We start from the raw sequence: 23,467 nt of genomic DNA on the forward strand, positions 1-23,467 counted from the left end.
CATTCTTATTGATATGGGTTCTCTTATATCTCAGCTGATTCTTTGTTGGCTGTGACTCATCTCTTCATTTTAGTGTGTCTTTTGTGATATTAGGAATTAAATTTATCACTATTTTCCTTTATGATTTGGCCTTTTATGTTTAAAACCACCCCATCCCCCAAGCTCTTTTATGCTGTCTTCCTCAAGTTTTGCAGTTCCACCTTTCATATTCATGTGGAGAAAGAGACCCAATTCCACTTTTTTCCAGAATCGATAGTCCCTTTCATTTGTGCACTCCAAGGTCTCTGCAGTGGAGCATGACTGCCAGGCTGCGTCGTCTCCGTGAGGACAGCCTTTACTAGGAAGCCCAGGAGTCCAACGTGGGGATGCCTTCACCTTTTTCCTTCAGAGTAACCTTGGCTCTTCTCTGCAGGCTTTGTCTTTATAATCACAATTTTCATGCAACTTTGTGCTGGGATCTTGACACAATTTTTTATTAATTCATAATTTGTTGAGAAACGCCAAAGATATTTCCATTAGTGAACATGGCAAATCTCTGTATTGATATTTAGGTCTTCCAATAAACTTCCATTAATTTCTTTACTCATTACAGTCTTTTTAGTTGTAGATGGGCACAAGAACCACTATTTTATTTATTTATTTTTATGTGTGCTAAGGATTGACCCCAGTGCCCCACACATGGTAGGCAAGTGCTCTACCACTGAACTACAAGCCCAGCTCTAAGGTCACATTCTTACACATAAGATTTGACATTTTACTAAGGACAAATAGGCAAACCTAGAATACCCCATATTGTTTATAGGACAGAGTGATTCTTCTTTGTAACCAGTAAACGCACTAAACTTCCCTATTAATTCTAATACGTGTCTATAGATTCATCTTCTAGGTAGAAAATCATATTCTATAAACAATGATCATTTTGCCTGTTTATGTCCACCCTCACTCCCTCACTCCTTTTGCTTTATGATGCTGTGTTTGCCAAGACCCCCGGGGCAGCACCGACAAAAGCAGTAACTGTCTGCAAACAGATCACCTCTAATATCCTTCTGTCCAAACAACCCCCCGTGTCACACCCTGGTGGCGAAGCCATGGTCAGGTCCTCAGAACACACTTCTGGATTACTGCAGTTCCTTCCTGGGAGCCCCGACCACACGTGCACATGTGATATCAGGTCAGGACTGAGTCTTCTCCCTCATACGGTTTTGTTTTGCAGCCATGGCAAGCACCAGGAAGCATCCTCTGCAACCTCTCAGCATTGCTGCAGAAAAAGGGCACTCAAGTTCTAGGCACCGGTTTAGCTGCAGTCCATAAAACTTGAAAGACTTTTTTTTTTTTTTTGTGGTACTGGGGATTGAACACAGGGATGCTCTACCACTGAGCTACATCCCCAATCCTTATTTTTTTATTTTGAGACAGGGCCTTGCTAAGTTGCTGAGGCTGGCTCCAAACTTGTCATCCTCCTGCCTCTGCCTCCCAAGTAGCTGGTATTACAGGTGTGCTCCACCATGCCTGACTGAAGTTTTTTCATTACTCAGCTTTAAAATTCCATTCTGATTCTTTTTTGGATCCATAAGTTTGAAAGTAAGGTTGCTAATTTCCAATTATAATTTTTTAAAAAGTTACAATTTTGCTACTGAATTAGAATGACTACATTACATCTGGAGACAGTGTCCCATCTGTATGACACTGAGCCTTTGGGCCTGAGCTCCACAGCTTCCATACAAGTCAACTTCTATCAGGAGTCAAAGTGTGCTAATTTCCGTAACTGCCAATCTGCTAGACTCAAAATACAGTCTTCTGAACGCAAACACACACAGGGAGAAGGGCATTTTAGGAGCCTAAACTTTCCATCTCTTCATTAAGATTAATGAATTTAATGAAGATGTTAGGACGACTTCAAGTCAATGTCTCAACACTCATTTCAATCAAATGAACATTTCCATGTCTGGGGCTTCTCCCCAACCATTCTCCAACCAACTGACGCCGCAGGACGGACCATCTAGCCCAGTTACCTTTTGAAGACTGCGGTCTCCGTCTTGGCATCCACGGTGAGGCTGAGTGTTTCCTTCATGCCGCCATTCATCACCGTCTCAGTTACCTTGTCTGCACTCTCGGCATCCTCCTCTCCATCGGAGCTGGCTTCCATGGCCACACTGCTTGGCGCTGAAAAGAGTACACAGTCGATGGTCACACATACCAAACCCCACCTAGAACGACATCCTTCTGTTAGAGGGCCCCGCCCGTGCCACATCTACTGCTTGCCGATGATGATGACAGAATGTCTGTCTGGTGCTGCTTGGCTGAATTCTTACAGGCCACTGGGGTCACGAGCCACGGTTTCTTCACTGGAGAACTGATAAGAAACCTACAGCCTTCACAGCTGTGTCCACCTCTGACCTGGCTTTCACACAGCAACCCTGGCGCTCCCGATGGTCCCACTCTACAGAATGGGGCAGAGGACACAGTCACCAGTCCTAGCCTTTTCTTGCCTTTTTTATTGTTATTTTCTCGTGCTGTTCTGGTCATCCCTTTGTAAATTGTAGTGGTAATAAACTTGAGTGAATGGCAGACTGCCCTGGATTCCAACCCTAGTACTGCCACTTCCTGGATGTGAAACCCTTGGGCAAGGAACCTTACCAGTGCCTTAATATCCTCACCCATAAAGTGGAACCAGTGAGGCAACTTACAACAGCTTAAGGACTGTGGCTACCTATTCAAATGTTTAGGAGCTTGATAAATAAAACCACACTAGCCCCTGGCTTTAGTCCTCCCCAGGATCCTGCTTCTGGGGGCCTCTTCTTGCATCATCTTTCTTTCCCAAGGACTCATGCTCTGTTCCCTCTACATACTCCCACACTCCCAACTCCCCATCATACCCCCACCTCCCCAAACCCAAGTCATTGGTGGAAAGGTTCAGAAGCTGGCACGATGGCCACACCTGTAATCTCAGCTACTGGAGAGGCTGAGAAAAGGAGATGGCAAGTTCTAGGCCAGCCTGGGCAACTTAGTGAGGCCCTGTCTTGTAATAAAATAAAATGTTTTAAAAAGGGCTGGGGTGTAGCTCAGGGGTAAAATACATGTCTAGCATGTATGAGGCCCTGGGTTCTGTCCCCAGTACTTGGGGGGAAGCCCAAATGGTTCACACCTGCTGCAAGGAACATCTGTGAACATTCTGAGCAGTAAGGCAAACCATGGTGCTGGTAGAACACTTGCTTAGTGTGTGTAGGCTGGATCCTCAGCAGCATGTATAATGTAATAAAGGTCTATTGACAACTAAAAAAAATATTAAAAAAAAAAATAAGGCAAACCATGGGAACTGCAGACACTATGACCATTTTATCTGCTCATAAAGGTGAAAGCAAAATAAACAGTCCCACAGCCTCAAACAGGTCCAGAGATGACTGGGGCCAGGCCTGACGTGTCTGCATCAGTTTCTGGTTTTGTTCGTCCTAGATGCTGGAGGTCAAGGCAGTCCTGCGCTCTGGGCCTCAGGGGCCTCACCTGCACATGGACAGGTCTGACAATCTATAGACCTCTTACTGCTAGAATCAACAGGCTACGGTTCTGGAACAACATGTTAGATCGGTGGCGGCGACTTAGTGTCGACTTAGAAAAAAAGTAGCCCACGCCGAAAAAGATCATCAATCAGATGCCGGCGGAAACGCCTGTCAATCAGCCAGATCTCCTGACTAACGCCTGTCAATCAGCAGGATCCCCTGGCCAATCCTGGAGTTCAGCCAACTCCCCTGACCAACTCCAAGGGGGCAAGGGACCCCAGAAAAACCTTTTCCTGTCCCAAGCCCTTCCCCTTCCTGCTGTAAGCCCCATAAAAGTCCAGTCCAGTCGAGCTTCCACGTGGTTTCTCCTCAGACCCTTCTCCTGTCCTCTCTGTGGGTCTGATCGAGTTCCGCCCGGGAGTGATATCTCAATAAAGCCTGTTCAGCGGTCCTTTTAAATCTGCCTCCTTTGGCCATTGCCTGCCCCGACTGATCTGACAACATACACAATTTCTTTTCCTTGGGTGCCCTGTGGAAATCAGGGCCACTCTCTTATTTTCCTGGCCCTGTGAGGTCCAACTCTGAGTCAGGTCTGGGTGCCTAAGCCTGCTGTATGCGTGCAGGCCCCACTTTGCGCTCACCCTCTGGTGGGGCTGCCAAGGCAGTGACACTGGGAGTCAGGGGGTCCATGGCTTCAGTGCTGGTTTCCATTTCCACTGGAGAATTACTCCTTAAAGAATCTTTAGTGCTTTCAGAAAAGAGAAAATTCAGATGTTAGCAGCGGGAACAGTCCTCAGCCACCTCATTATTCACAAAAATCCTCTGAGAACAAGTGTGGAATAAAGTCAGTCAGCCTCTGCAGGAAGAGCAGGGCTGCACACTCCAGGGACACACAGGTGGCTATCTGGAGGAGCATGAGGGTAGGAAGGCAAAGCTATAGAAGGCCAGGCCTTCGGGGAATTGGAAACAGGCTCAACAGGCCCCACAGTAACCACCAGGCTCCTAAGGCCTGGGTGATAGACTTCCTACATCGTCAATTCTGTGTCTACTGGATCCAGCGTTTTCACAAAACTCCTGAAAAAAAAGCATGGGCTATCTTAATGCTACTCATTGTTGGAACTATAAAAGCACAGGAAGAAACACCAGGGGACCAAGCCTTGGGGCAGAAGGCTAGTGACTCTGCTTTCAATAATCCCAGAGATTGTTGTGCAGGGTTCAAGAGAAGCATTCCTAAGTAACCACAGGCTCTTTCCCCCCAGGCAGGAAGAATTTGGTCCTATGCTGGAGCAGGGCTGATGAAAGAACTCCTACTTTGGAGACATTTTCACTTGGAATCTCACTTGGAGCTTGGAAGAGCTCAGTGCTACTACTAGAGGTGCTACTTAACACTGCGGGCTGTCCTTTGGTTTTAGGATGGTGACTGAGGGCTCAGAGTTTGCCTTCCTATCTTCTGCATTATCAGCAAGTGCTTAGGACAGGGAAAGCAATAAAGTCTTTCAAGTGGGGTGATGGAGATTATTCTTTTTGTTTTTTTCCTAGTAGACAGAAGAAAACATTTAGCAAGTCTAATGGGACTTGAAATCCATGGTTGATACTCAAAGGCTGACAATGCTATTCAGGAAAATTATACAATCAGAGGCTTCTGTCTTGCACAATAATACAAATAACAAGGCTAACACAGGATATAAGTCCCTATTAACTACTGAATTCAAGATACACTTTGCATTTTTATGTAGTAAGATTCCACACAAGGGTGCCATCAGGAGCTCATTCTTATTCTCAACCTTGTCAACTGCTCCGTGGAGCTGAAAAAGCCAACAGGGCTGTCATCCCTGGCCATGTCCTGCCAAGGCTCAGAACAAACCTTCCCAGGCCACTTGTTCTAGAGCTCCCCCTTTCCCAATTGGTCCTAAAGGAAGATGGTGACTGCTTTGCCTGTGATGGAGCTGTCAGTACCTCCCCCATCTTGGCTTCCAATCTAGCTGATGGCACTATTCAACTCAGAGGTCAGTGAAGGTAAGGAACATAGGTTAGGAGTTAACACTATTATTCCTGTGGAAATGGTCAGACAGCACACACACACACTCACCTCAGAGATGACGTAAACTCTGAAAAAGAAGCCCAGCCTGTCTCCTTAGTTGGCATTGGCTCCTCTGTGCTCCAGACATCAGAGCCCACTGAGTCTAACGGAGTGCCATGGGTGGTCTCCATTGGGACATCAAAGTTGGCCGACCAGCTGGGTGCTGAAACCAGGCAAAAAATTTTGTTTGGAGACTATTTCAGTAGGTTGGTGTAACACAAAGTACTTCTTGAGCAGTATCCGTGCCTACGGTCCAGACTACTCTGGAAGTGAGGGAGGAAGATGGCTCAAGCCAAGAAGCCAAGGAGCTCAAGCCTGGACAAAGAGAGATCCCATCTCAAAGAAAGAAGAGCAAAGAGGAGGCGAGACAAGAAAGAAAAAGCAAAGATACTTTCCTAACAGATTAGCAATGACAAAGAAAGACGGGGGCCATAGAAAAAGGGAATTCTAGCTGACCACTAAGAGGCCTGGGAAGGGCAGTCACCTGGAGGGCACCATGACAACACCGCCTCATTACTGATTCTCCTTTCAGCCAGCAGGTTCATTCCTAAGAGGTTTTTTCAACAGAAATATTACACAAGGATACAAAGATGTGTTCATGCTAACTTCTGGGTTCTGACAAACGTTCCAAGAATCTATTAATACTGGGAAAAGCAGCTGAAGGGTCTCTGGAACCTTCTGGACTATCTTTGCAACTTTTCTGTAAATAACTTCCAAAGCAATAAGCCTATTTTTAAAAAAGAACATAGTAGTTATGCAATTGTAGTAAGTTGGACACACCCAGGATGCTTCCCAGTGCAGGTCCGGCTGCACCTCCCAGGCTCCATGGCTTCGCTGCAGTCCCCTGTGGATAAGCTCACACAGTGGGAAAGCTACTGGCCTGAAGGCTTGGGGCTGCTCTCCAAGACTGGAGCCACAGGGCTACTCAGCTGTGCTCCCTGTGCCTGCTACCCAAGTCTGGGCCTAACCAGAGGTCTGTTCAGTGTCCCTTCAATGAAGTCAGGTAAAGTCAGGTCTCTGCTTGCTCTGCCTGTGCCCAGTGCTTTTCTTCACAGTCTAGAGACCCTCAAACCCTGTGAGAAGCCCTGCTCTTCACCAGGGTGTTTTCTACCACAGTCAGAAGCCTCCAGGCTGTCGGGAAAAAATGCTAGGGGACCTGCTGGCCATCTGGGATGCTTGTCCCAGAAACAGATGATTGAGATGTACCTGTGCCAAATAGAAACATTCCAATTTTAGAGAGAGCCCTTTCTGGGACTTTGAGCAAATGAAAGCTTTCCAAGTTCCTTCCTCACTGTTCAATTCAGACAAGGACTGTCTATACCGCAAGAAACTGAGTTGGGGTTTGTTTGGTTATGTCATGTCCTTGAATCTGTGTGAGTATGGCAGAGCTCCGTGACAGCCAGGAGGGATAATACCTGAATGTTTCAAAGTCTCACCTCAAACCTCAAAAAAAGCAAATCTGACAGGTATTTCTGCCTGCTTAACCTCAGGCCGAGTCAGGAATCACTCCATTAGAACCAGAGCTTCACTCACGTGCAGCTCACTTGACAGGACTTCTCCACTGTCACCTGGGGGACAGTGCTTCCCAGGTAGCCCAGAGCCAGTCTAACGTGAGAAACTGTTCTCCACAGTTCACAAGCCCCAAAGACATCAGAGGTCAGCCCTCCTTGTGCACTCAGAGATCTGATGAAAAGAAGCCTTGCCCAAGCAACAGGGACGCCGGATGGCTGGGGTCCTGTTGTGCTCGCCCAGGGAGTTAGCCCAGGTGTTCTCCTCTCTCCCCATCCCCACCCAGTTCTAGAGTCAAAGTGCAAGAGTGCGTGGACTCCTCCAAGTCCTTTATCACACCCCAGCCCCTCAAAGGACCAGTTCTGAAATGTTCTTCCTCATCTTACAAGGAAATTCTACACATGCTAGGACATGATGAAGCTTGATACTGCAATGAGTGTAATAAGCCACCCACAAGGGAGAATGCCTGGAGCAGTGGAGTTCACAGCTTCAGAAAGCAAGATGGGGTGCTCTGTGGGCATCAGATTTCAGTTTGGTCAGATGAAACAGTTCTAGGGATCTGCCACACAGCCCGTGAGTGTACATTAGCAGCCTTCACTAAACCGACCTTTCTGGACCAGAAGACCTTTGGTCTATTCCATTTATGATTCCACAAAACATGTTTCCTCATCTCTGCCAGCCTGTGGTTTTCCCCTTTTGCTACAGCACAGGTCTGTGGAGGCTGAGGGGAGACTTCCCAAGGTACAAAGTCCTCTGGCCAGACTCACCTGGACAATAACACCCATGGCCAAAGCCTAACCTGTTCTTTCTGGGAGGCCAGGTGCCAGAACTGAAATCTACAAGGGATTCATACCACCAGGTGTGCTTCAACTTGACTATTCATTCAGAAGCCACTTCAGACAACAGACTGATTTTGCCTATTTTTCAAAATACAAATTTAATACATCACAACTAACACGTAAGAACTAGGTGACTTACGTTCATTCAGGTCTACCTCCATTTTATCCTCTGTATTGGCGCTACTGGACTCAAACAAGTCCTGCTTTGCTCCATCTTCTTCTTCAGAATCTGTACTTTCTTCGCTGTCTGTACTCCCCGAGCTGCGAAGAAAAAGGACTGAAATATTTAATGCTGTTTATCAGCCACCAGCTAAATCCAGAACAAGCAAAAGGTCACCTAACAAAATAAGATCAACAGTGCTTCCACCTTGTCAATGATTACAGGCAGCCTCGCTGGGACATGGGTTGTGCGGGTGGAACTTCACATGTAAGCCAGCAACTGCTCCCCAGCTGGGGTCCCCGAAGGTGCAGACCACCATCTAGATGGCTGCTCCAACAGGCAGGCAGTGTGTCCCACCATGGGGTAAGCTGCACTTTCCTAGTGACCATGGATGATGACCATCCTTCCATATGTGTTATCTTGTCATTTTGTCCTTTGTTAACTTTTTTCACATTTTTAGAGCGTTTAAAAATTTGACATGTATTTTTTTTTAATTGGGTAAAAGTCTTAACTCTGCGTGCAAATTCTTTACCCAATTCATGACTTGAATTTTCAGTGTGCAGTGTTTTCCTTGAGTGTCTTGTGAAGATTTTGTAAAGCTTTAAAATTTTTTTTTTTTTTTTTTTTTTTTTTTTTTAAAGAGAGAGTGAGAGAGGGGGAGAGAGAGAGAGAGAGAGAATTTTTAATATTTATTTTTTAGTTCTCGGCGGACACAACATCTTTGTTGGTATGTGGTGCTGAGGATCGAACCCGGGCCGCACGCATGCCAGGCGAGCGCGCTACCGCTTGAGCCACATCGCCAGCCCAAAGCTTTAAAATTTGACATTCAACTTACTAAATCTTTTTCATGTACTATGCTTTAGAGACGTATCTAAGATGAACTCAGATCACGTGATTTTCTACATTTTCCTTAGCAGCTTTGATTTCTTGCCTTACGTTGGGGCATAAGATCCACTGTGTTACTGTGAGTCTGTAGTTAAGAAATGGTTTGAACATGGATGTCCAAGTGTCCTAGCACTGCTTGCTGAGACTGTTGCTTCTACGGCAATGCCTCAGCACACCCATCCACAGCCAAACTGGCCTGTTTTCAGGCTCTTCATTCTGTCCACAGACCCACTCCCTATCTCCTTATAAATATCACAATGTCTCCATTACTGCCTCTTGAAATCAAGTGGTAGTGCTCCAATTTTGCTGCTCTTTATGAAAGTCACCTGGCTGTCCTATTCTATATTCTAGGTTCTTTGTACTTCCACATCAATTTAAGAAGGATGTTGCTAGTGATCATGCTTAGTCTACAGATGGACCTGGGAGAACTGACACCTGCACAATACTGAGTCTTCCATTCATTAATATGTCTTTGATTTGTTTCAGCTACATTTAATGGATCTCAGTGCACACGCTTTACACATGTTGTTAGATTTATCCCAACATATTTAATATTTTTGTTGCCATTATGAAAAGCACTGTTTGGTAATTTCAATTTCAACTGTTACTTTCAGTCATACAATACACAATTATATTGACCTTGTACAACACAATCTTGCTAAATGCATTTGAATTATTCCAGTAGTTTTTCTGCATCAATGGTCATGTTGTCTGTGAGCAGTTTATTTCTTGCCTTATAATCTAGATGCCTCTCTTCTTTCCCACTTGGGGCATTGGTTAGCAGTGAAGGATAATACTGAAGCAAAGCTGCACGAGAAGACATTCTCGTCTCATTCCTGCTATTAAGGGAAGTTACTTGGTCTTTACTGCTAGGTGTAATGCCAACAGCAGCTTTCTACATACTTCAATCAGGATGAAGAAATTTCCTTTTGCTTCTAATTGCTGAGTTTCTACCACGAATGGACACTGATCGTTTTGTAACACATCTTCGCTGACAGACTTTAATATGCTGGCTGGGGATATAACTCAGTTGGTAGAGTGCTTACCTAGCATGCACAAGGCCCTGTGTTCAATTTCCACCCCCCCCCCCAACAAAAAAATTTAAGATGTTGAAGCAATTCCACATTCTGGGAGTTAACCTCAGTCACGACATGTTATTGCATCTGATTTCCTTATGCTCTTAATTTATGTATTTTCAGGAGAACTACTAGCTACTTTCCTCTTCTTATATAAGAATGCCAAATTTTAGTAATCTGCTACACTAATGGGGCTTCAAAGAATTAGATGGGCAAAAATTTCTGTGTAGAACTGATTTACCATCTTTCTAAAATGTCTGGTAGAATTCGACAGCAACGTCACCTGGAACTGGAATTTCTACTTTCTGGTGGTAAGTTTTAAAACTAAAAATTTGACACCTTTAACAGACGGGATCATTAAGGTGTTTTTGCTTCAGTTTTAGTACTTTGCATCTTTAAAAGATCACTTGGGTTTTATTTGCATAGAGTTGTTCATAATTTCCTTATTATCTTTTACATCTTCCAGGTCTACAGAATATAGACTAATGTCACCTCTCTCATCCTTGATACTAACATCATCTTTTTTTTCCTGATCATTCTGGCTAGAAGTTTATCAATTTTATTGATTTTCATGAAGAACAACTTTTGGTTTTACTAAGTTTTTCTACTGCTTTTCTGTTTTGTACTTCACTGAACTCCACTCTAATCTCTGTATCAGTTATTTCTGCTTACAAGGGTTTAATTTGCTCTTTTCCTAGTTTCTTTATGTAGAAGCTGAGGCTATTCTTTCTTCATTTCTAATACACCAGTTAGTGCTAAGAATATTTTCTGTGTAAAGTTTTAGCTTCATCTCCCAAATTAAGCACAGTACTGTGGAAATTTTCCCTTTGATTTCTTTTTTTTTTTTTTTTTGAGAGAGAGAGAGAGAGAGAGAGAGAGAGAGAGAGAGAGAATTCTAATATTTATTTTTTAGTTTTCAGCGGACACAACATCTTTGTTTGTATGTGGTACTGAGGATTGAACCCAGGCCGCACGCATGCCAGGCGAGCGCGCTACCCCTTGAGCCACATCTCCAGCCCTCCCTTTGATTTCTTTTCACCCATGTGTTACTCAGTTTCTAAATATTTGCAGATTTCCCAGAGATCTTTCTGATGCTGATTTCTAATTTAATTCCATGTTGATCAAAAAATGACATGATCTCTTTAGACTTTATTGGGATTTGCTTTATTCTCTGAACACGGTCAATTGTTGCTAAATATTCCACCAACTTGCAGGACTGAGTATTCTGCTGTCGGGCAGACTTCTTTAGAAATGTGCAAGTGGAACATTTCAGGGGACAGTGCTGTGCAACTGTTCCACAGTCTATGGCTTCTGCGTGTTCAACTCTATGTCTGCTCCGTCTTCTTCATGAATTGACCACTTTGTTATTGTATTTTCCCTTTGAAATAATCTTGGAGATTTCCTAGCTTTTTGTTTTACTGATATTGGTGTGGTTTACCTTTTTCCCTTTGACCTGTTTCTGTCTGCATGTCTGACTGTTTCAAAGGCATATGAACTTAGGCTTTGTTTTCTAGTCTAATCTGACGTGTTTACCTTTCATTATATTTTTATTTCCTGGTGCTGGGGGCTGAACCCATGGTCTTGTACCAGCACTCTGCCACAAAACTAATCCCCAAACCCTTGCTTAGTTAACATGATGAGTACCATCATCTTACTGTTAGTTTGTCTACCGCCCTTTGCTCCCTTTTGCTGCCTTCATTTGGAATTTTTTATGATCTTATTTCCTATTTGGCTTGTTAACATTACTCCTGCTCTGTTTTGGTGACTGCTCTAGGGTTTGCAGTATATTCATCTTGAACTTATTGAAGCCCATCTTAAAGTGACAGAATCCAAAACCAAAAACAAAGCAAATGTCCATCAACAGGAAAAGATACACACTAGTACATCTAACTAATAAATACTACTCATCAATAAAAAATAAAAAGGTATTGATGCATTACTTGGCACAATGGCCCTCCAAATAATTATTCTGAGGAAAAAAAGCTAGATAAAAAGTGTGAAATGTATTACTTCATTTATATAGCTCTTGAAAGTGCAAGTTAATCTAAAGGAAAAGAAAGCAGACAAGGTTCAGAAACAGGAGGGCTACAAAGGGCATAAGAACATTTGGGGGGCTGGGGCTCAGCGGTTGTGTACTTGTCTGGCATGTGTGAGACACTGGGTTTGATTCTCAGCACCATGTAAAATAAATAAAGGACTATCAACAACTAAAGAAAAAAAAGAAAGAAAAAGAAAAAAGAAAAAAAAAAGAAAAAGAAAAGAAAGAAAAAAGAAAAGAAAAAAAGAACATTTGGGGATGAAGGACAAGCCTGTGGTCCTAACTGGGGTGATGGTTTCAACAAGGGTCACACGCACAGTTCTTTAGCATGCAGCCTACTGTGTATCAATTTCACCTCCACAGAGTTGCTGTGTAGACAACCCTGCCCTCTCAGCCTGTGCTCCTCTTGGGGGCCAAGGGCTTTCCCCCAGGCATGTCTCCCACCATATGTCCTTCTGCCCTTTCCACACCTGGTGCTCTGCAAGGCCACTCAGAGATACCTCTCCACATGAGGACCAAAACCTCATAGTAAATGGCAACGAACAAATCTGACTGGAACTTTGTCTTTAAAAAAAGGTCACCAAAAAAAAAACACCTGCCTTTTACTGTCTGACTCTAAAGCTACAGCAGCTATCTTGTGATCAGGGGATAAACCAACATGCAGAAGACAATAGAGCAGGAATAAATGAGACTCCAGGTCAACTCTAGATTACAAGAACAACATACCCTTCCCTGCCTAAGCTATTATAGAATCCTCCATGATCTGTGGCAGTCAGTGAGAGACGCAACCTAAGTGCCAGCACACACAGGGACCAGGCAGTGACACCTGGGAGATGGGGTGGGAGCTTTACTTTCCTTCTATACCCCTTCTGTTCCCTTTGAATTTTAGCCCATGTGAAAAACACTATTTATGAAAGAATAAGTAAATTTTAAAAAGTTCAGCTACTGCTCTTCATCCCCGTCTCAGCTCTATGAAGACCCTGATGATGAGCACTCATATAACTAGAACTGCCAGCACACAGAAGCAGTATCTCTTCAGACTTTTGTGACAAGAGTGATGAAAAAAAGACCCGATGGACCTAGATGGTATCCACTGCTAAGACCCTGTCTTTCAAGATAAACTTTTGGAAATGACTTGAGACAATAATAACTCAGCTGCTGCTATCACTGGGGGAACACTACTTAGTCAAAGGAACGAAGTGACACACCGATCGGACACTTGGCAGCATTTTCCAGTGTGTGGCTGTGACTGCGGCACTACAGAGAGGAGAACCAGCACCAGCTCCCCTGGGTTCACAGGGGCTTCCTCCTCACCATGGCCGCTCGTCTGCTACACGAGCTGCATGCAATCAGGGCTACAGCAAACCCTCCTTCACCTGGATCGCCTCTGGGACTCTGGCGTACATGCAATGTGCTTTTCCTCCCAGATGTCCTCCTCGTCAGAGCCACCATCATCAAACTGTTGTATTCTCTCCTTACAACACGCTTCAAACAGAGCAATATTACCCTAAATAAAACCAAGAGTGAGAAAAAGAAGAAAAATTTAAAATCTTATCGTTTTCTCCCCAAGTAACCATGAATTGCGTTTTTTCAATTTGCTTTAAAATACAGTGTCTAGGGGCTGGGACTATGGATCAGCGTCTAGAGCGCTTGCCCAGCACAGGCAAGGCCCTGGGTTTGAGCCTCAGCACGACATAAAAATAAAAAAGTAAAATAAAGGTACTGTGTCCAACTACAAAAAAAATAAATAAATAAATTTAAATGTTTTTTAAAAAATACAGTGTCTATCACACCAAAATAAAATGTAAGCATCTAATTTCAACTTCTGTGTAAGTAACAAGAAGCCCTAGAAAGATGTGCAGAGCCTGCTTGCAAGTGGCTTGGCCACACACTTCTCTCAAACCCATTTTCACCTAGTCGAAGCCCCATAGTGGGTAAACTTCCCTCCTGCCCAAGAGGCAGTCCCAGATCTTTCCAACAAGGAAAAATGATTCATGCTCCCTCTGCAGCTCCCAGTCCAGTTCACAGTGATGAGTGGCATGGTCCTAATCATCTGCTGTTTCTAGCTCATCGCACCAGCAAGGAAACCAGCAGTCTCTCATGCTAATCACCCTAAAATCAAAGATTAGCTCATTCCAATGGCAGCTGCACCTGGGTTTTCCAAGAAGCCTGGTGATAAGAGGTGAGCCCTGGTCCAACCCAAGTTTCTCTCCTGGTAATATAAAGGAGACAAACTGCAGCCTTCCCTTTGAAGCCAAATGTCTATGCTGCCATCACAAGTGACCCTGGTTTCATGAGCGCAGTCACAACTGAAGCCAGGGTTGCAACCTCATACCCGCAGGGCTAGGCAGCCCTCTAGAGTAGGTGACACGTGTGAGACGTCAATCTGACCTGTGGGCTCCAGGAGTACAGAGGGTACTAGTGCAAGTGGCAACCACACCCGGGCTCCAACAAAACCCAATTCCACCCTTCATGTGCCCTGTTACTTGCAACAGGAAATTTTTATACTTACACTTTCATTTGTATTGAGAGTAAAGTTGATGTCTGACACCCGATCAAAAGAAACACTGTAAAAAGAATATAAGTGTAAAAACTGTTAATTATCTATAGGCTCCCAGAATCAGTATTCATGAAATTTCCTAAATTCAAAGCATTCACATTATTATCAAACTGAACAAAACAATCTTCTTGTATAAATTATGCACCCCTCTTGGCATTAAGGATGCCAGGGGTGGGATGGAAATCTGAGACATAGCCTCTAGGAAACCTAAAAGCCTTCCGTCAAAGAATTTGATATCATGGTAACAACCACAGTTCCATGAACCATACTAATACAATCAAGAAAAAAAGATACTCGCAAAGAAAAACTACATTAAAACCTGAAAAAGTAGAGAAATGTTGTCAGGCATCAGGCTTTCTCCAGTTACAGCTAAATCCATACCAATCACAGGCAATCCCCAAAAGCACAGCCAGGAAAAGAGGAGGCAGGAAAACATTCACAGTGAATAAAACTGTAAATGCAATTCTTGAACAGGTGAAGCTTTTAATTCTTAAGAGATCTGTTCTAATCAATTGTTATTCCAAGCAACAAGTTTTAAAGAGATCTGGATTCCTACTAAGTAACACTCCTGGAGTCCAGACAGGTCAAGTAGGGGTCTGAAGGCTCTCAGGTGAGGTGGGGGATACAAGCCTGGGTAAAAGTTCCTGGACTAAACATGTAACTCTCCAGGACAGTTCTCGCTCTTTCTGTATTGAGATAAGCCAATCCTTAAGGCAGCCGACAGCCCTCAAAGCCTGCTGTTTACAGTGGAACCTCTGCTCCACTGTGTCAATACTGTGTGTTTATGGCACATAAGAAGCTATAAAAATATTTTAGCTTCTCATATACTGTAAACTGCAATTTGTAACAAACAACAGCCTCCATTGGCTGAAGTTCAACAAATGACTGAGAACCGACTGCCGCCAAGCCACACAGCAGGCACTGTGTGCTCATGGCACAATCAACACCCCCCAGGATTCAAATCCTACATGCTTCAATTCTGTTCAGTGAGCTCTAAAACTTATCTCCAAAATGCTGTTTACAAAGAGCTGTCCTTTCCCAAGGTCAGAGGCTAGAGCACTGATTTGCACCTGTGAGTCACTTATACATGTTCTATTATCTCATTCTTTCCCATACCTATAATTCTCACTCTCTCTCTCTCTCATCCTGATTACAGAATGAGTGGTGCAACTGTCTGGCTCTTGCCAGGAAGAATCCAAAAGTCCGTTACGATGAGACCCTGAGAGCAGAGAAAACACGCAGGGCAGAGTTGCCCCTGCCAATCCAGCCATACTGGGAATGTCATACCACCTTGCTCAGCCTGTTCATGAGTACGCCTCCAGATAGGAAATGAGGCACAGGGACTTGGGGAATTCTACTTAACAACACCTAGAAGAACAGAATAAGGACATGGGTTCCCAGAAAAATGATAATTTAGCAAAAAAACAAACTTTGTGATAGAGCTCAAGCCCTGGGGATGGTGCATCTTTCCTGGGGTGATATGTTATGCCCTGGGTGTCTGAAGCTTAAAGCTGGATATGCTGGAACTAAAGGGCCACCAGGGAGAGCATCCATCACAATCATAAAAAGGTCTCACAGAGAAAGGCAGTGAACGTGACAAAAGGAAGACATACTCACTTGCCAATGTCATCTTGATCTGCAAACTTCTCATCGTTGAAGCCAAACTGGTCAATAAAATTGGACGTCATTTGTTGCATCTGATAATCAGAAAAGGCCTGGCAACCCCAGGACCAGTGACAGTGATATAATGATTCTAATGACATTCTACATATTATTTGCCCATTTGTGTTTTAGAAATCATTTTATTTACATAGCCATATGGCTTTAAAAGTTGGTGTGTTTTTTTTAATCAAATAATTTCAGACACATTTTGCCAAACATGTTTGAAATTTGATTCACAATTAGTTCTATTGCATAAGTCACTGTGAGAAATGCTGAGTGACCACACTGTCCTCTGTTGTCAAACATCTTTAGGGAGAGGTCTGAAAAGTGATCTGGTGGCTAGTCTGAAATTATAAGGTGCATCAGCCATCTCATGGCACACCAACTTTACCCTAAGACCCAACAAGCACCGACCACCCACCCACCCTCCCTGCCATCCCTAGGGTACCCAATCCACCACAGCAAAAATGACTGATGAAAAATATCATGATCTTATAAACAAAATGTTCAGGGACAGTTCATTTTCTAAAAAAACAGACTGAAGTCTCAGAAACTGGGCAGAGTGTGAGACAGAATTGACTTCTACACTACCTACCTTATGTAGAGGACAGAAAGTTCTCAAGCTCATCTGAAAGCACTCAAGAAAGCCTAAGACGTCAGAGGCCTGTGGAGAAGCGAGTTCTGCCTCCTCACGTCACTACCTAGTGAGTGCCAGGCTCACGTGTGCTTTCTTAATTGAACAATGAGGGAATGCTCTAATGGGCTCCATGGAAAGTGCCTACGCTCTTCACGCATGCCCGAGGAAGCAGACAGAAACAGCGAGTCAGGAACGACGACACACCAAGAAAAGTGCCACCTCCTCATTCTAACCCAGACGACCAACAGGACACATACCAACCAATGCGTGTGCTGCCCAGTGGACAGAGGTGCCGTCCCCCACAGGCCAGCCCCGGGAGGGGTGGCTAGCTGACCTGAGCTTCACCTCTGTGGCCACTTGCTGGAAGGAGGCAGCCATGACCAAGTCAAACTGACTTGTAGGGTCCACAGCTGAGTACAGCCCTGAGTCCACCCTGCAGATGCATCCTACAGAAATGCCCTGACAATTAACTCCAGATGGCTCATTCTGGTGGCAGGGAATTATGGCAGAGATAATCCAGATGGAAGGTAATGAAAAAACAAACCTTATATTTGGCTTTGGAAAGTATCTTTTGCTTAGGTCTGAAAAAAAGCTGCATCTTGGGACTGGGGTCGTGGCTCAGTAGTAGAGCGCTTGCCTTGCACATGTGAGTACTGGGTTCAATCCTCAGTACCACATAAAAAAATAACAAAATAAAGATACTGTGTCCATGTATAACTAAAAAAGTATTTTTAAAAAAAGAAAGTGCTGCATCTTGTTGGCTAGATACAGACAACCCCAAACCTCACTTGCCTCTCACACAAGACCATCACCCTATTCACACACACACCTCCACACTGCCCCCTTTCTGGCCTATGGAAATTACATTATGTGAGCACATGGGGGCATGGGGCTAGTGGACAGCTGGCTACAGGACAGTCAATCATGGTATATTTGCAGAGGTGGCTTTGTTGCATGGGGTAAAGCATGGAGTGCAAACGAAAACAGTCTTGGGAATTTGGTTGAAAGCAGAAGAGGGGGGACAAGTTCTGGGTGACAAGCTGAACTTTGGGCATATGAAAGGTAAACATGATAGGCAGCATTCACATCCATTAAATCAAAAAGAAAGAAACCAACTCCTCTGAATTATAGCCATTATTTCTTATGCTTGGTACTTTTAAGACATGCTAAAGAACCAGAATGTCATTCTACCAGGAAGGCAGCATTTGTTCATAGAAGGGTGAGGTTCTCTCCCAGTTGTCTTTTTACTCCATCATCAGAATGTAGACAGTAAGTGCATAAGTGCATAGCAAATGCACTTGTACCTGCACAAAGACGCCCATGTGCACTCTGTAGGTGTGAGTCTGGACTACTCCACCTGTGCATCTCAGAAGGCATCTCCATAAGCTCTGGGTCTACTGTGGCTTCTAGGAAGAATCAACCAGCAAAGCACTCCACACTTCAAACCTGATTTTACTGATAAAGCCATCAAAGCTGCAAAATCCACTAAGTGAAGACTGCTACTGTATTCTACTTAAGGGTGTACTAAAAGTACATCGAACTTGGAGAATTCCAAATCTGGAATGCACCACACAGCTGTGCAATTAGTACACTTTCTAGAACTGTCAACCTGGCCAAAGTTGGAACTATCCAAAGACACTAAGAAGTGAGCCATCCATTTCATTACACAAACCTCCTACCAGTAATGCCATCCAGCCACAAAACCAGCTTGTGATCTCACTTTGAGCTGACTGCCTACGTAGCCCATGATGCAGTGTGAGGTGGAAGAAGTGTCAGACCATCACCAGAGCCCTTCTGTGGTGTGGGCCTGAATTATCCAAACACTGCAGGGGAAGAGGCCTCACCCTTCACACCTCTGAGAGACAGAACCAGGAGAATGGGCATCAGGAGTTGACATTAGGAAACCCAAAAGGGCTGGGGACAGAACAGTATAGGCAGCAGCATGGACACTGTGAGGCATTCACAAGGTGACATGTGAACATCACCTGTAGGGCAAAACTGCAATCCCTAGGGATTACTAATGAACCACTAAAAAGGTGCAGTTTAAATATAATAACCATTTCACTTGCAAAATGACTTTCATTGGGCTCTCTACACCTGAGGGCTCTGGCTACAAAAGGCTCAACTTCACATGTGAATGAAAATTTTAAGCTGCTACACATGCTAATATTCTGCTTAAAATGATGATGATGAAATATCAAATTAACCTAGACTTGCACTCTCCCCAACATAAGTGACTATATAAATAATGCTTTTGATCTTACTTCTTATTTTCAAATGACCCACAGCTGCCTTATACAAAGAAAAGCTTATGGAAGCTTGTCAGTCTGAAAAGAATGATAATCTTTCTACTTCTAGAGGTTTATGAGGTGTGAATAAAATTCACAAGACTGGGCAGGAACTAGGTGAGGGTTGTTTCAGTCAGTTTTATGACTTGGATTATTTTATATACAAGTCAGCATCAGTAAAAACAAAACAAAACAAAAGTTAGAAAACTCTTCAGAACTGATTATGACTCTGGAATCACATATCATGAGAAATAAGCAAACTCACTTTCTAGTTGCCTAAAATTAATCAATTCTACATTTAATTAGTAGCTGGAATTCCAGGGCTGGGGGCATAGCTCAGGGGTAGAATGCATGCTCAGCATGTGCTGGGACCTGGGGGTTTGATCTCCCAGCACCATTAAAACAACAACAGTAGTTCAGGGCATCCTGTTTCTTAATTCTGGAATTTGGGAGTTCCAAATGTACTAGCGTATTTTAAAACATGTTTCAGGCATCCGACCAAGACAATTTACATTTAGTACCACCAAGCTTCAGTCCAGAGGTACAGCAATGTACAGCACTCACTATTGACTATTTTGGTACTCTGCAGGTGCTTCAGTAGAAAGACCACTATCAAAGAGCTTCCTGGGGTAAATACCAGAGAATTCTGGGGACAAGACAGGACTGCTTATAGGCATGAGGCCTCACAACCAGCCACAGTGGGCCAACCTGGCTGATCAGTGCTTCATGAAAGCAAGGTGCTACTTTTTGAGAAGGCATGCACTGATGCTCTATGGTGCTCCCTGTAGGCCTGCTGCTCTCTGGCTCTAACTTCAGAAGACAGGCTACCAAAGGGCAGCCGTGTCAAGCAACAGGGAGGCCAACCAAGTGTGGACATGCCACTTGAGATCTATTTGGAAAGGTGAATGCTAAACTACCTTTGTATCAAAACCAAACGATTGCTTAGCCTCAGAAACACTGGAACATGAAAGGCATGCCAAAAGACAAGGGAACTCTCCCCTCATGCTTTTCCAGGCCCTGGTAAAAGATGAAGCCTAGAGACCGAGAAAAAAAGAAGCCAAGCAACATTCAGTGCAGAATGGGGAAGGTGTCTCCTTAACTCAGCTGTCATACCAAAGCAATTTACAGGCCAAGACCATCTAGTTCAGGACAATTTCCCCATAAAACAGTTCATGACTTGCTAACCAGCTTCTTTTTTAGTTCCCAAACTTGATAACCAGCAGGAAAGTAAAATCATTTGTTGCTTTATTAGTTACATCCTGCTTTTCCTCCCAAATTAAAAGCAGCTGATAAATGGAGTCGAATTGGGGGGCAGAAGGATAGAGGTGGCAAGGAATTACTTCAAGTAAAACTTAATTTGTATGTTACTATAATATCGCACTTAAAGAAACATACCAGTAACAAGGAATTGTTTTAATGAGTCAACTGGTGCAGGGATGTGGTGAAAGTTCACTCTTACTTAAATTTTTCAAGTCTTATTTCTATTATTCTTATCGACAAGTCTCTACTACATGAATCTATTTAAGCAACAACTCGCTTATTGTGAGGTCTGTGTAATAGCATATGTGATATGACTTGCTAACTATTCAGTTAATGAGAAGGCACGCACTGCTGCTCTATGGTGCATTATTCAACTTTCCTGAAAATTCACTCACTGTTATCAGGTAAGAAACATTCCTTGGAAGTAAATCAGTATAAACCTACCTTTCACGTACCCAACCCCTCACTATTGTAAATGCTTTTGCCTAACTAATAACCCAAATCACATTCTAATACATAATCTGACTCCAAGGTGATTTGCAAATGGCAACTAAACTAAGCATTTAAAATAAAAATAAAGAGCAAAGCTTTAGGCATGACTCACTTGCTGCAAAGAGGAATCCTGTGAGAAACCCGTTTCTTTAAAGTCAATTTCATCATCACTGGATGAATGAATATGGCAGGTTGTAACCTATATGCATAAAAATGTAAAAAACTATTTAACATAGGAAAGTTTTGGACATTTGTATCAGCATTTTTACGGAAAAAAAAAATCACATTTAGTTTTTCTCTCAATGTGTAACAGAAAAAAAAGTAACAGTTAAGTTGTCAAACCCACCCAACCAGCAAGGGCACGACACGCAGTTTGGCTTCCTGGCTTGCTGTGGCCCACTTCTGGTTCCTTCACTTCTCATCACCAGCATCACCAGGAATTAGATACAAAAAGGAGCCGAGTCACTCCATTTAAATGGTTATTTTAATAATTATTGCCAATTAAATGTTAATAAGAAAGGCTGAAGTAATGGTGCAGATGAAATACGAAAATAGTTGATGATGTGATAGGCCTATAAGGCAAAACTGCAATCCTCAGGGATTACTAATGAACCACTAAAAAGGTGGGGTTTAAATATAATAACTATTTCACTTAAATTTGAATTTCCTGCCCACACTAAGAAAAGCACTGTCCATAAACACTAACTTTGATTTTGAGTCAACAGTTCCTTGCTCATAAAGACCCCAGAATGCACAATCAACTCTCAGAAATTAAGGAAAAACAAATGTGCTCACCAACTCATGGATAAGTGATTTTTATTAATTCATAAAAGTCATACAAAATTAGGGGAAAATGTATTAACAATTAGAAATAAGATATACAAATGACTAAGTACAGAATTAATAATAGTAACTGCTATACAGCAAGTGGTAAATATGAACAGTCTATAAAATTCTAGAAAAGATGAGCTATCTCTCCTGTATTTTTTGTAGAAGTGTTTTGGGCAGAGAATGACACTATGTTTAGCAGTAGACACCTGCCAACTCTTAAGACTATGCCTAATAGCCTGGAGTTACAGAGACTGGCCTGGTCTGCTTTCAAAGTTGCTCTCACACTGGTTCAAGAAGCCCAGTGTACACTCCCACATAGGTCTGTAGGAAGTAGGGCTTTTGAAATTCTCAGTAAATCAATGCCTAAAGATTATATTCCTTTTGCTTTGTCTGACCATCTTTGGTAAAAAGACACTAAGCCCAAGTGAAATGCAGCTGCAATAAGCTGATATCTGCAGTGACCTGGTCCCCTTCTCCCCAACTTCCCAAAGGTATAAAACCCTCGCATTCCAACTGTTTTAGTCTGGCTTGATGAAATCAGAGGCAGAGTTTGCTGTCAATGAAGGGTGTCTGCCTGAGTCCTCAGCAACTTTAGTGAACAGCTGGGGAAACAGAACGGGGATGGCCAGGAAAACCCAGCCCATGGTATGGGATGCTGCTTGGTCCAGGCAGCTGTCACCTTATGGGACAATTGCAGTCAAGCAGACTCAGAGGCGCCTTGGGGGCATATCATGCTCAGCCAACGTGCAGTGAGCACAAAACAGAACAACTCATAGAACAAGCCAGACGCACTGAAGGGGGAAGAACAAGACCACTGGCTGCTCCTAACTGGGTCTTCTCTCAATGCAAGCAGGATGCAATACATCTTCATACTTGTATTTTTTTTTTAAACCAGAAAACCAGAGTTCATCAGCTCACCAATTTAGATGAGTAAGTTTTGCAGAATAACTACTAAGTGCCAGATCCAGTGACACCCTCACAGTTCTATTCACAAGATCTTCCCCAAGAGCAAACTAGTTTTCCTCAGCAAGTTACAGCAACACTATGCACACACCTTTCTGTCATGTTGAGGGAGGGTGTGAGTCTACCTGAGCCATTCCAGTTTGAATACACTAACAGAATGACTGGAAAGACCACAGCTTACCTGGGGGAAAGCTTGCTATGCAGAATCCTAAACAGTTCCCCCACTCAGCTCCCACATGACAGAGGTGCACTGTGGGACCACACCTTCTGAGAAATCTCCATCTTAGCAAGTGCCACCTTTACTCCTCTTCTTGGCTAAAATCTTTGGTCACGGTGTGCCACCCACATCTGCCCCCCACCTTCATGACATCTCTCACAATCCCTTCGCTCCTCAGCAAGCCCATTACCGTGAGTGCAAGTCCATTACAGTGAGTCCATTATCAGTGAACCACCATACCCATCCCGTGGATTAATGCTAACAAGCCAGTTGGCCAGTCTCCAGCTCCTAACTCTGTTTTCAACCAGCAATCACAGTGATCTTTCAAAAATGTACATCAAATTACATCACTTTTTAGTTCAAAACCTAATGGATTCTCATTTCATTAAGATAGAAAACCCAGGGCTGGGGTTGTGGCTCAGTGGTAGAACAATTGCCTAGCACACGTAAGGCGCTGGTTTCGATCCTCAGCA

At 43.5% G+C, this 23,467-nt stretch overlaps 1 protein-coding gene across 33 annotated transcripts in view; it reads right to left on the minus strand.

The window, feature by feature from the left end:
- Positions 1–23,467, minus strand: part of Ppp6r3 (protein phosphatase 6 regulatory subunit 3) — a 135,654-nt gene that overhangs the window by 8,889 nt on the left and 103,298 nt on the right. For 13 of the 33 annotated variants that reach the window (XM_078045462.1, XM_078045458.1, XM_078045460.1 and 10 more), the window contains 9 exons: positions 21,096–21,182; positions 16,262–16,359; positions 14,597–14,651; positions 13,461–13,591; positions 8,065–8,186; positions 6,062–6,124; positions 5,587–5,740; positions 4,139–4,245; positions 2,013–2,163 (listed from right to left, as the gene is read on the minus strand). In XM_078045462.1, the coding sequence (XP_077901588.1) occupies positions 2,013–2,163; positions 4,139–4,245; positions 5,587–5,740; positions 6,062–6,124; positions 8,065–8,186; positions 13,461–13,591; positions 14,597–14,651; positions 16,262–16,359; positions 21,096–21,182 (968 nt within the window). The remainder of the gene's footprint in view (positions 1–2,012; positions 2,164–4,138; positions 4,246–5,586; positions 5,741–6,061; positions 6,125–8,064; positions 8,187–13,460; positions 13,592–14,596; positions 14,652–16,261; positions 16,360–21,095; positions 21,183–23,467) is intronic. The other 20 variants (XM_021731728.3, XM_040283996.2, XM_021731720.3 and 17 more) reach the window with 11 other exon arrangements.

The sequence above is a fragment of the Ictidomys tridecemlineatus genome, chromosome 4, assembly GCF_052094955.1.
Source record: "Ictidomys tridecemlineatus isolate mIctTri1 chromosome 4, mIctTri1.hap1, whole genome shotgun sequence".
NCBI lineage: Eukaryota > Metazoa > Chordata > Mammalia > Rodentia > Sciuridae > Ictidomys > Ictidomys tridecemlineatus.